At 41.4% G+C, this 13,440-nt stretch overlaps 1 protein-coding gene and 1 long non-coding RNA gene across 5 annotated transcripts in view; both read left to right on the plus strand.

The window, feature by feature from the left end:
• The window catches only part of LOC108816377 (uncharacterized), a 3,501-nt gene extending 1,668 nt beyond the window's left edge, over positions 1–1,833 (plus strand). For all 4 annotated transcript variants that reach the window (XM_056999597.1, XM_056999594.1, XM_056999596.1 and 1 more), the window contains one exon: positions 187–1,833. In XM_056999597.1, coding sequence (XP_056855577.1) covers positions 187–1,743 — 1,557 coding nt within the window. In that variant the 3' untranslated portion in view covers positions 1,744–1,833. The remainder of the gene's footprint in view (positions 1–186) is intronic.
• Positions 1,834–11,466: 9,633 nt separating this feature from the next.
• Positions 11,467–12,400, plus strand: LOC130504988 (uncharacterized). The gene is made up of 3 exons (XR_008941525.1): positions 11,467–11,885; positions 11,967–12,025; positions 12,345–12,400. It is a non-coding gene; the product is annotated as an uncharacterized LOC130504988 (long non-coding RNA).
• The last annotated feature ends 1,040 nt before the right edge of the window (positions 12,401–13,440 follow it).

Genomic DNA, 13,440 nt, shown 5'->3' on the forward strand with positions numbered 1-13,440 from the left:
TCATTTACGATCGGGGGTGTCACAAAGGTGGTATCAGAGCATTGTTATACGATGCTTGAATGGGACTTGTTTTAAATATTTTTCGAGTCAAAATGTGTCGCAAGGATAATTAGGATATGCTGGTTTGTTCCTTCTTTTAGAAATAGATAGAACTGGGTAGAAACTTACCATGATCTTTCTTTGCAGATGCCACCGAGACGAGCACGACGTGGTGGAGCTTATCTACCGATACATATTTCTTCATCTCCAGACTCTTCACCGCCATCTACTCCGGCACCACTTCCGACCCCTAGCTTTGAGGCTACACCTTCGGGCTCTAGCCTTGAGTCTGATCCATCTGAGGATTCAAATGAGGATATTCCAGTTCAGATGCCGATGCCTATGTCACCAGATCCTTACTACACAGATATAGAGGTTGATGCTGTTCATGATGCTGCTGACCATCATGCTGCCCATGCTGCTGATCATCATGCTGCTCATGCTGCTGCCGCAGAAGATATTCCACACGTCCATGCTGAAGCACCACCAGCAGCACAACCTGCGCCTGCGCCAACTGATCCAGCGATTGTGGCACTTTTAGAATTGATGGCGGAGATGGTAAACTTACAACATCAAGCTCTCAATGCACAGCGTGCGCAGCCAGCTCCGGTACCTACCACTTCACGTCCGGACTTTTTGAAGATTGTTATGCTCATGAAGAACTTGGGTACTAGACACTACCGAGGAGGGACTGATCCGTTCGAGGCTGATGCATGGTTACAGAACCTTGAGGGAAACTTCCGCGCAACTCGCTGTGAGGATGAGTTCAAGAAAGATGTGGCTGTGTACTACTTGGAGAAGGATGCATTGAGCTGGTGGTTGTGTGTAGACCGCTACCTAGGTAATGTGACAACTACTTGGTCAGACTTTCGTGAAGCATTTCAGCGGAAGTATTTTCCACCAGAGGCTAGGGATCGTCTTGAGGCTGAATTCATGGCGTTGGTACAAGGAGATAATTCTGTTAGGAGGTACGAGGCAGAGTTCACTCGCCTCAGGCGCTATGTTCACTACGGCCAGGAGGATGAGCCTATGATCATCAGGAAGTTCCTTCGGGGACTTAGTCCAGACGTTAGGAGCCGTCTTGAAGCTGTTGAGTTTGGTAGACTTTCTGACTTGGTGGAGCGAGCAGTGAATGTGGAGGAAGCTATCGTCGCTGAGAGGGCATCGTGGAGTCATTCTGCAGAAATACGACGTCAGGCTACACAGAGTCAGCGCCCGTCTCCATCCATGATGCATCGAGGTCATAGAGGCAGAGTAGTTCGTGGAGGACGTTCAGGAGGACACCGTCAAAGAACTCAGACTTGTTTTGGTTGTGGCCGTAGCGGCCATATAGCTAGAGATTGTCCGAATGGAGGACAATACAGGCCGGCGGTACCACCCAGTGTTACTTGCTTCACATGTGGAGAGCGAGGACATTATGCGACGTCATGTCCCCGTACTCATTCTACATCTTCAGATGCACCACGAGCCCCACAAGCTGGAGCGTCTCGTCCCCCATTACCCTTTCCCATACCTCCAGCGAAGCGTCAGGCCATTTCTGGTAGGGCCTATGCCTTAGAGTTACCTGGACCATCGGAACCGCCGAAGGGTCCTATCACAGGTTTGTTTTCTTATCCTATTAAGTGTTGTGTGATTTCTTTAGAAATAAATTTGATTGGTGCATTAGTGTATAAAAAAATGCTATGTAAATGGTTGAATTATTAATTGACCTTGAAGTCAATTATCTATAGGTACTTTGGTTGTGGGTGGAACTTCCGCCCATGTCTTGTTCGATTCGGGAGCAACACATAGTTTTGTAGCCCCCGAAGTAACATCTAGACTCAAGGGAGAATTCACTAAGGTGAATTTAAATATTCCTGTTTTAACTCCCGGTGATCAAGTTCTTGAAACCGAAGTGATGCGGCCATCAAACCAGTGGTTGAACCAGAGGTCAACCAAACAGTCCAAACCGGCCACTTTGGAGGTACCAGCGACATAGGTCCAGTCCACGGCGTATATCTCGACAACCAAAAGGAGTTTTGGAGCGAAACAAATTTTAATGGATTCTACACTCAAGAAGGAGTCCAGCCCAATTGGAATATCCAGAAAATCTTACTGGACCAAGGAGTTATGAATTTTACAAACCGGAGGTTCCCCAGCCCATCCATCTGCGAGTACCCGACTTTTGAAGGAAATTCAAGCCCAATGAAGGAGCGGCCTGAACCAAAGCCGATCATAGGATTCAAGAGGAGTCTCTCATCTTTCCAGGAAGCCCAATATCAGGAGAAATGGCCACGGAATTATGAAGTTATGATCCATTCTCCAAAACCGGTCAAACCAGTTCTACACCTGCCTCAATTGGAAGCTAACCGGTTCAATCAGCTTCAAACCAGACATTGGCGTCCAGGAGATCATTTCAACCAATCAGGAGGTATTAAAGAAGTCCTTAGCTACACCAGAACCCAGGAGATCAGTTGGTTCAATGAAGACTCACTTAAATCAAACCGGAGCTATTTATGGAAAGATTGGACAATCTTTCGGTTTGATCATTTCCCAGCCATTCCAATCCGACCAGAAGACATCAGGACTAAACCAAGACGTCCAGGAGACATTATAGGAGTCCAAGAAGAGTTCTACAAGTCTATGCCATGCACCAGCCCCCATTGGATCAGGAGGATCCACACTTACACCAAACTGCCTTATTTGGAGATCCTTGCAATAAAGCTCCAACAGCTCTTTTCTCTTCAGTTAAGGCACGACCTCAGCACCTTGCAGACCATAAGGAAGATTCCCAGGAAGCTTACTTACCCCCTAAAACCGTCCAGATACAAGAAGAACATCAGCCACATTCATTTGGCCAAGATTCTCACCATTAAGCCTCTAACGGCTATATTCCATGGAGCCATCAAACCTTTGATTTCCTTTGATTTTATTTCGAGTTTATTAGTTTCCTTTTATCATTTTATGACTGTTAGAGTCTGTCTTGGTCGAGCCTATAAAGCTCTAGTCTTTGTTTCATTGTAAAGCACCCATCTTTGAAAGTAATATGAATTATTCAGTTTTCTAGTTTTCTTAAAACTATTGTTTGAAGTCTTTAGAGTTTGTGTGAAGCAGCTCCAGAGCACCTTGACTTATCAAGACTCCTCTCCATAGTGTCTTGTGGCGTCCTCAATCCCCCCATCCTTCCATCCCATTCATTTGCCAAGCTTGAGAGAGTTACACAACCAGCAAGCAAAGCACCATCTCAATCCACTTCAATCATCAACTGATTAGGCTGAGAGTGATACACATCCAGCAGCCTAATTCCATTCTATCCCTTGTTTATTTACTCTGATTTATTCTTATTATCATCAGCATCTCATCCCTTTGCATTTGTTTCTGTTTTGCTTTATAAAAACTCATAAAAACTCATAAAAATCTATCTTCTTTGTTTTCAGGTTGAACCTCAGTTCATCAATTCATATGGTCTGATTTCCAGGCTGTATCATTTGGTATCAGAGCTCAAGCTCCTGACTAAGGTGATATCTATCCTTGCATTTCATATTTGTTTGCATTTGTTTTGCATTTATAAACCGAAAATCCATAAAAAAAAACTGTTTCTTTTTGTTTCAAGTTTTGTTTCTGCATATTTTTGTTCTTGCTGTTCATCATACTTTAAAGCCACGAAAAAGAAAAGAAAAAGTTTTGTTTGATTCATTTAAAATCTAAAATCCCAAAAGAAAGTGTTTGCATTCATTAGTTTCCATAAAAGAAAATCCCATAAAAATTTCTGTTTTGAATTTGATTCCTTTTCATTTGCATTCATAAATTCAAAAGCCAAAAGAAATCATCCTAGTTATTGTTTCATACCATTTCTACTTGTCCATTTCGTGATTGCATCCAGAAAACCAAAAGAAAAATCATTATTGCATAGTTTATTTCATATCGGTTCATATTTGCATAATTCTCGGTTTAGTGTAAATTGCATTTTGCATTTGATTTATTTTGGTTAGACCAAAGCTTTCCATACCTTCACTTGATCTTTGAGATTGTTTCAGGGAGCAATGGAAGAGGAGAGACACGGCCAAAACCAAAGGGCCAAGCTGAGCCAACATTTGACAGCTTTGCAAGAGGTTGAACAGATTTCTCAGTTGAGGAAAAGAAGAAAGGCACAAGGCCAACGTCCACAGCCAGGAGAAAGAAGATTTGGAGATGCACCAGAGGCTGTCTATGTCGAGCCCAAGCCACCAGATCCTTCAAGGATCAATCAAACTCTAATTTCTAAAACCCACAACCATCATGTTGTTAATTCTCGGTTTGAATATAACTCTTTTGCTGATAAAATTGAACTCTTTAAATTTTCAGGAAAAAGAGGTTATCTTAGATGGGAGAGAAGCCTTGATGAATGGTTTCATTACAACAACATCATGAAGGAAGAGAGGCTAGCTTATGCCACTGATCTACTTAGAGAAGAAGCCTTCAAATGGTGGGTACAAGAAGAAGATGATAGGAGGTTTTACAAGGAGCCAACTATCAAAACGTGGAGAGCACTTAAGAAAGCCATGAGGTATGAGTTTGCACCAGGTTTTACAACATCTCAAATCAAGGAGCAGTACCCAAGGAGGTATCCAACTCATGGTTCCCAAGAAGCTGTCCAAAAAGAGGGTCAAAGAAGCTTGTCTCAACAAGCCAACTTGCAACCAAACCAGGGGCACGCCATTGTCCAATGCTTAGACCAGAAAAGTGACATCCCAAAGGCCATGGAGAGTAGAGGTGTCGGCCAAAACACTTTGATCAGAACCAAAGCAAAACCATTGCTAGATACTATGCAAGTAAAGGCTAAGGTAAGTCCTATACTTGATAATTTGGTTTATGAATCTTCTTCCACTGGTATAAGTCACTTGTCTTTGTCAAAGAATGTTAAGACAGGTCCTGAGGTCCAGAAAAATCCGAAATCCACATCCTTGTTTGAATCAAAAGTTCAAAAAGAATTATGTCCAAGGAACAAGGAGATTTTAGAACCCAAAGAGGAGGACACATCAAGCCAAGGTAAGTCTTCAGATTTTAAAATTCTGAAAGATCAGACATGTTTTAAAATAGACCACCTTGTTGAAGCTTGCCCAACTAAGCAAGTATTGAAAGAAACATCACTAGAAACTAAAATTGAAAATTTTAAAATAAGTGATAGTTTTATTCAATCTGATTTGTTGCTTCCAAGTTCTTGTATAATGCACTTGTCTTTGTCAAAGGGTATTGTATCAGGGAATAAGGAGCAAGAACTTAAAAGGGAAGATCTATTCTACCAGCATGGCATTGCTAAAGAGGAGGAAGCCATAAGTGAGGCTGGAAGAAATGATTTGTTGCTTAAAGAAGCAAAACCAGTAATCAAAGTATCAAACCAAGGTAAGTGTTTAACAACACCTTTAGATACTGGTTTAAATTTTTATATTCTTAGTACAGGGATACCAGATGAGAGCTCTATGCTTACTGAAGTGCCAAGGGCCGAGCCAGGCCATGAGCTCAATCAAAATCCACACCACAAGTGGAAACCAAAATCTGAACAAAGAATTGTTCAAGTGCCAAAACCTGAGGTAAATCTCACTATGGATCAGAATGCTATTATTATTTCCATGATAAGATTAATGCACTTGTCTTGTCCAAGGGAAAGTGAAATAGGTACAGGAGACCAAGGTGAGAGCAAGCCAAACAAAGAATTAAAATTTCTTGCTGCCACAACTGAAAGTAAGGTTCTTTGTTCTTTGTTTTCATCAGTTTATAAATTCTTTTACTTTGGTATAATACACTTGTCTTTGCCAAGATGTTTTGACCCAGGTATAAGCAAAGAGAAAGGCAATCTATTTCGTGATGTACTCTTGCAAGAAGAAGCCTTAACCATGATGCCAATAGATGCTGTCCAGAAACTAGTTCAAGGAGATGTTGAACAAATTCCATTCAAAGTCAGCATGGGTAAGGAAAGTCTTCTCAATTTTAAAATGTCTTTATCACCTGATTTTCCAGATGTGAAGCACTTGTTTTTGCCAAGAAATTTTGATCCAGGAATAAGAGAAGTAGAAGTTCACATCAGCCAAAGACAAAAGGTGCAAAGAAGGCAGCAAGCCAACACATGTTGCCCAAAGAAGAAAATCATTTTCCAACTTGTGGAAGCTATCAAAGTAAGTCTGGAAATCTCACATTTTGTTTATAATTTTTCAACCACAGATATAATGCACTTGCTTTTTGTCCAGAGAGTTGAGAAATTTTCAGGTTGCAAAGAAGAAAGCTTCAAAGATATCCCACCAGATTATCTTGTGTTGCTAGGAAGATCAACTCCAAGAAGGACCAGAAACATGGCCCCTAATAATCTGAAGGACCATCCGCTCCAGAAGAGATGCAATGACCAGAAACATAGCAGAGGCGTGATCCTTTCCTATCTGTCCAAAGAAGAGCCACCAGATGCATCATGCCAAACCAAACCAAAATTGTATCATCAAGGTAAGGTTCTAAACTCCCAAATGAGAATGAAACCTGACTTGCTCTATTGTGGTGTATCAGGTTATCCAGTTTTGAGGTCAAAACCTTCACAAGGGGGAGGGAATGATGCGGCCATCAAACCAGTGGTTGAACCAGAGGTCAACCAAACAGTCCAAACCGGCCACTTTGGAGGTACCAGCGACATAGGTCCAGTCCACGGCGTATATCTCGACAACCAAAAGGAGTTTTGGAGCGAAACAAATTTTAATGGATTCTACACTCAAGAAGGAGTCCAGCCCAATTGGAATATCCAGAAAAGCTTACTGGACCAAGGAGTTATGAATTTTACAAACCGGAGGTTCCCCAGCCCATCCATCTGCGAGTACCCGACTTTTGAAGGAAATTCAAGCCCAATGAAGGAGCGGCCTGAACCAAAGCCGATCATAGGATTCAAGAGGAGTCTCTCATCTTTCCAGGAAGCCCAATATCAGGAGAAATGGCCACGGAATTATGAAGTTATGATCCATTCTCCAAAACCGGTCAAACCAGTTCTACACCTGCCTCAATTGGAAGCTAACCGGTTCAATCAGCTTCAAACCAGACATTGGCGTCCAGGAGATCATTTCAACCAATCAGGAGGTATTAAAGAAGTCCTTAGCTACACCAGAACCCAGGAGATCAGTTGGTTCAATGAAGACTCACTTAAATCAAACCGGAGCTATTTATGGAAAGATTGGACAATCTTTCGGTTTGATCATTTCCCAGCCATTCCAATCCGACCAGAAGACATCAGGACTAAACCAAGACGTCCAGGAGACATTATAGGAGTCCAAGAAGAGTTCTACAAGTCTATGCCATGCACCAGCCCCCATTGGATCAGGAGGATCCACACTTACACCAAACTGCCTTATTTGGAGATCCTTGCAATAAAGCTCCAACAGCTCTTTTCTCTTCAGTTAAGGCACGACCTCAGCACCTTGCAGACCATAAGGAAGATTCCCAGGAAGCTTACTTACCCCCTAAAACCGTCCAGATACAAGAAGAACATCAGCCACATTCATTTGGCCAAGATTCTCACCATTAAGCCTCTAACGGCTATATTCCATGGAGCCATCAAACCTTTGATTTCCTTTGATTTTATTTCGAGTTTATTAGTTTCCTTTTATCATTTTATGACTGTTAGAGTCTGTCTTGGTCGAGCCTATAAAGCTCTAGTCTTTGTTTCATTGTAAAGCACCCATCTTTGAAAGTAATATGAATTATTCAGTTTTCTAGTTTTCTTAAAACTATTGTTTGAAGTCTTTAGAGTTTGTGTGAAGCAGCTCCAGAGCACCTTGACTTATCAAGACTCCTCTCCATAGTGTCTTGTGGCGTCCTCAATCCCCCCATCCTTCCATCCCATTCATTTGCCAAGCTTGAGAGAGTTACACAACCAGCAAGCAAAGCACCATCTCAATCCACTTCAATCATCAACTGATTAGGCTGAGAGTGATACACATCCAGCAGCCTAATTCCATTCTATCCCTTGTTTATTTACTCTGATTTATTCTTATTATCATCAGCATCTCATCCCTTTGCATTTGTTTCTGTTTTGCTTTATAAAAACTCATAAAAACTCATAAAAATCTATCTTCTTTGTTTTCAGGTTGAACCTCAGTTCATCAATTCATATGGTCTGATTTCCAGGCTGTATCACGAAGGCTGCATCTTAGAAGTTCCGATCACTATTCAAGACATGATCTTTCCAGCCCATTTGTTAATACTTCCCTTAGAGCGGTATGAAGTCATCCTAGGAATGGATTGGTTGTCTACCTACCGAGCTCATCTCGATTGTGGTCGAGGGAGAATTGTCTTTGAGAGAGATACCCAACCCCCTTTTGCTTACCATGGCGTTGTACCGAGCGCTGGAGTGTCGCTAGTTTCAGCTTTGAGAGTAGAGAACCTTCTAGAGCAAAGTGAGGAAGTGTATCTAGTTACCTTAGTTACTGGGCAAGTAGAAGATGAGAAAGAACAGCACTTAGAAGACATCCCAGTTGTCCAAGAATACGAAGATGTGTTTAAGGCATTGGAGGGATTGCCACCATCCAGAAGTAACCCTTTTAGTATAACCTTAGAACCCGGATCAGCTGCAATAGCAAAGGCACCGTACCGAATGGCTCCAGCTGAACTCGCTGAGTTGAAGAAACAATTAGCTGATTTGCTAGAGAAGGGTTTTATTCGTCCTAGTTCATCACCGTGGGGAGCGCCTGTGCTGTTTGTAAAGAAGAAAGACGGAAGCATGCGACTATGTATTGATTATCGTGGAATCAACAACGTGACAATCAAAGACAAGTATCCACTTCCAAGAATTGATGAACTGTTAGATCAGTTGCAAGGTGCAAGTTGGTTTTCAAAGATTGATCTGGCTTCGGGTTATCATCAAATTCCGATTTCCGAGACTGACATTATGAAGACTGCTTTTAGGACACGCTATGGACAATTTGAGTTCGTAGTAATGCCTTTTGGTCTTACAAATGCTCCAGCTGCCTTTATGCGTTTGATGAATGAAGTATTTCGGGATTACTTGGACGAGTTTGTTATCATATTCATTGATGATATTCTTATATATTCCCGAAGTGCCGAAGAACACGAGGAGCATCTACGCTTGATTCTCGATCGTCTACGAGATCAAAAGCTTTTTGCAAAGCTCAGCAAGTGTCGTTTCTGGAAAAGAGAAGTTGGCTTCTTAGGACATCGAGTGTCAGAGCAAGGAGTTGCTGTTGATCAAGAAAAGATAGCTGCTATTAAAGAATGGCCACGTCCAACTTCTGTTACTGAGATTCGGAGTTTTCTTGGATTGGCGGGCTATTACCGGAAATTTGTTCAAGGATTTGCAAGTATATCAAAGCCACTGACTTGTCTTACTGGTAAATGTGTTTGCTATGAGTGGAGTACAGAAACTGAAGAAGCGTTTGACAAGTTGAAGGAAGCCTTAACGTCTGCACCTATCTTAGCTTTGCCTAAGCCTGGCCAACCGTACACAGTGTATACAGATGCATCTCATGTTGGTTTAGGTTGTGTGCTTATGCAGGACGATAGGGTAATCGCCTATGCATCAAGGCAACTAAGAAAGCATGAATTAAACTATCCAACACATGATCTGGAGATGGCCGCAGTTGTGTTTGCACTTCGAATTTGGCGATCATATTTATATGGTGAGAAGATCCAAGTGTTCACCAACCATAAAAGCCTGAAGTATCTTTTTACTCAACCTGATTTGAACCTAAGGCAAAGACGATGGATGGAGTTTGTAGCTGACTACGACATGCAGATTTTATATCATCCAGGAAAAGCAAATGTCGTTGCTGATGCTTTGAGCAGAAGGAGAGTTGATGTGGATATCGAAAAGGAGCTCCAGAACCTTGAAGCAGAAATCAAGATGATTAGTTTGGCGACCTTAGAAGGAGAGGAAGGAGAACCTTTAGGATTACAAGCAGTGAGCCAAGCCGGTTTACTTGCTCGTATCCGAGAATGTCAAACAAGAGATGTTAACCTGAAAAGGATCCAAGAGCAGTTGAATGAAGGCAATTTTGGTGGATATAAAGTTGCGAGTGATGGAACTTTACTACTCAATGGTCGAGTAACCGTTCCAAAAGGAGAAGGACTTCGAGAAGAGATTCTAAAAACCTCACACCATTCTCTTTTGAGCATCCATCCCGGAAGCACGAAAATGTACCGAGATATCAGAAGGTATTACCACTGGCCAGGGATGAAGAGAGATGTTGCAGTATGGGTTTCTCAGTGTCAGACTTGCCAACAAATAAAGGCCGAACATCAAGTTCCAAGTGGCTTACTTCAAAGTCTACCAATCCCTGAATGGAAATGGGATGCCGTGGCGATGGACTTTATTTCTGGTTTACCAAGAGCGCCAGGGCGTGGGAATGATGCAATTTGGGTAATTGTCGATCGTCTTACCAAATCTGCTCATTTCCTACCGATGAAACTCACAGATAAAGTGGAGACGTTAGCAGAGTTGTATTTGAAAGAAATTGTAAAGCTTCATGGAGTACCAGCAAATATAGTTTCAGACCGAGACCCGCGCTTTACATCTAAATTTTGGCGAGCTTTTCAACAAGCTTTGGGAACTGATCTGCATATGAGTACTGCGTTTCATCCGGAAACCGATGGTCAAACCGAAAGAACTATCAGAACCCTAGAAGATCTGTTGAGGTTGTGTATCCTTGATTGGAATGGTCCGTGGGATAAGTTTTTGCCGCTGATAGAATTTTCATACAACAATAGCTACCACTCCAGTATCGGTATGTCACCGTATGAAGCATTGTATGGTCGACCTTGTAGAACACCCGTGTGTTGGGCAGAAGTTGGTGAGCGAAGGATGCTTGGTCCAGAAATTGTAGATGAGGCTGCTGAAAAAGTAAGAGTGATTCAAGCAAATATGAAGAAGGCTCAAGACCGTCAGAAGAAGTACGCCGACCGCGGCAGGAGAGAAGTCACTTTTGCAGTAAATGATCTAGTCTTCTTAAAAGTAGCTGCACAGAAAGGAAAGGAACGATTCGGAAAAATTGGGAAGTTAGCAACCCGTTACATAGGTCCGTACCGAATTGTTGCTAAAATTGGAGAAGTAGCCTACCGACTTGAACTTCCACCTGATATGCCTATGCATCCAGTATTTCATGTATCGATGTTACGTAAGCATATACCAGATCCCAATATGGTCGAGCCGCAACAACCAGAGAACTTGCAACCAGATCTCACCTATCCTGAAGGTCCTTTGCGGATAGGAGAATGTCGTATCAAGAGATTAAGGAACCGGGAGATTTCTCAAGTTCAAGTATTTTGGGGCAAGGGTCAAAGAGTTATTGTCACATGGGAGGATGAAGATAAGTTCAGAGCTGATTACCCAGAGTTCTTCTCAGATACCCCGCTTGTCCAGTGAAGTATGGATAGTTATATTTTGAGAATTCGGGGACGAATTCTTTTGAGAGGGGAAGAATGTAATGACCTTCCCATTTAAAAAAAAAAAAAAACACATGATAGTCACAAGCAGTGTGCTTACTTGTTTGATTAATTAAAATAAATTATGTGGCTGGGAGAGATTTCTTCAAAGGAAGGAATTAGTGAGCTGCTTAGTGGATAATTATGAATCAAAGCCAGCTGTCATGTGATCATCAAGCCTGGTGTAGACTCAAGACACTTAGCTTACCATTAGATGATTACTCTCCACTTTCCTCTCTCCCTCCCTGACGTGAAGAAACAAAACTCATCAGAGAAAGAAAAAAATTGCAGAGAGAAAACAGTGAGAAAGAAGAGAAAAAGTGAAGAAAAAACAGAGGAAAAATCATAGAAAAATAGACAAGACCTTGGAAGATTTTCTTTCATCCTCTATCTTAGTTCCTTGCTCTAGAGAAGATCAGAAGGTGAGAATCCAGAGTAAACCCTAGACCTTGTTCTGTTTTTTTTGTGAGGAACAGATTTTGATTTCTGTTTTCTTAGATCAGTTCAGTTGCAAGTTCAGTAAGGGAAAGGATCATCTGAGTTCTTCTGTTAGTCAGTTGTGGTAAGCTTAATCTTCTTGCCTCAGTCAAGTATTGATCATAACCAGATATTAATCAGTGAAGCTTTGATCTTGGTTGAGTGTTTAAAGTATTATGGGTTCAGTTTTATGAGTTTCAGATTAAATCAGTTTCTGGAATAATTAGCTCATATGTTATGAACTGATTAGATTAATTCTGAACTGATCTGATCATTGTCTGAACTTCACTTGAACTGGACTGATTAGCCTTGTCCTGAACCGAGCTGATAAGATTTATTTAAAAATTCTTCTTCAAAACCGAACTGAGTATCTAAAGCTAGTGCTTCTGTTCTGTTTTGTTCAGCTGCTTGCGAGTCTTGCTGTCTCACTCCAGTCGTCCTTGTACCCGTGTACTCCTTTTGGTTCCTGCTGTTTGAGATCAGTTTCAAGACTTATTTTGAGGTGAGTCTAGATAGTAGGATAATAAATCATGTTTGAGAGTAGCATGATTTATCTGCAGCGAAAAGTCACGAATGAGTAGATGTTATCTAATTATTCAAAAAAATCTGTGAAGTGTTCATGTAGGTTATATGTGACTGTATATGCATTCATGTAGTTAAGTATGTAAGTAATAATCATATGAAGTCTTGTCAAAACTCACTACTTAAATATCCCCGTAATATGAAGATCCGTCGCTTGATCGTACGTGTTCACGTGACGTTTCAAGATGTACGAAGACACGGAGTTACGGTATTGCAGACTAGGGCCGTGTACTGGGTGACGATCCAGTGTCGGGTATTCATCAAGTGATTATCTGAAGGAGATGAATTTTAATTATTTTTATTATTACCGCTAAGCTCTTAGCCTTTTGTGGTTTCGGGTTTAGCATCTGCCTATAAAATATATTTAAAATTTTGAGTTAAGGACGGTGGATATGGAGTGATGAATAGGATGAGATTCATGTAGTGATTGAATATGTACTAGTACTTGCATGATCATACTTATGCATTATTGTGATTGCTTGTGTGGATGATTTATATTTTGTGTTGTGATTCTAGATTCACTGAGTATTTTTACTCACGACTCATTCGTGTGTGCAGGTAACCACTAGGCGGGAGACTTACTCTTTTGACTAGAAGGAACGGCGTAATCAGCGGTAGTTTTTGTTGTCCTTGCAACGAACCTTCTGTGTATATTACTGTAAAACGTTGTTGGGCGATAGGCCGTAGGTTAAAACTATAACGGTTTGTAAGATGTTTAAAAATAAATAATAATGTATAAAAGAATGTTTATAAATTACGAGTTCTCATATGTTACTAGTTCTTGTCCGGGACGAACCAACTATCGAGTATTGCTTGTCGGGTTGAAAAGCCTAAAGTGATATTCGATAGGAGCGTCGGTGTTCTCGTTTGGTAACTAAAGTGATCGATTTATTCAGAGAACCTCGGGTTGACTTTCAG

The sequence above is a fragment of the Raphanus sativus genome, unplaced genomic scaffold (assembly GCF_000801105.2).
Source record: "Raphanus sativus cultivar WK10039 unplaced genomic scaffold, ASM80110v3 Scaffold1926, whole genome shotgun sequence".
Lineage (NCBI taxonomy): Eukaryota > Viridiplantae > Streptophyta > Magnoliopsida > Brassicales > Brassicaceae > Raphanus > Raphanus sativus.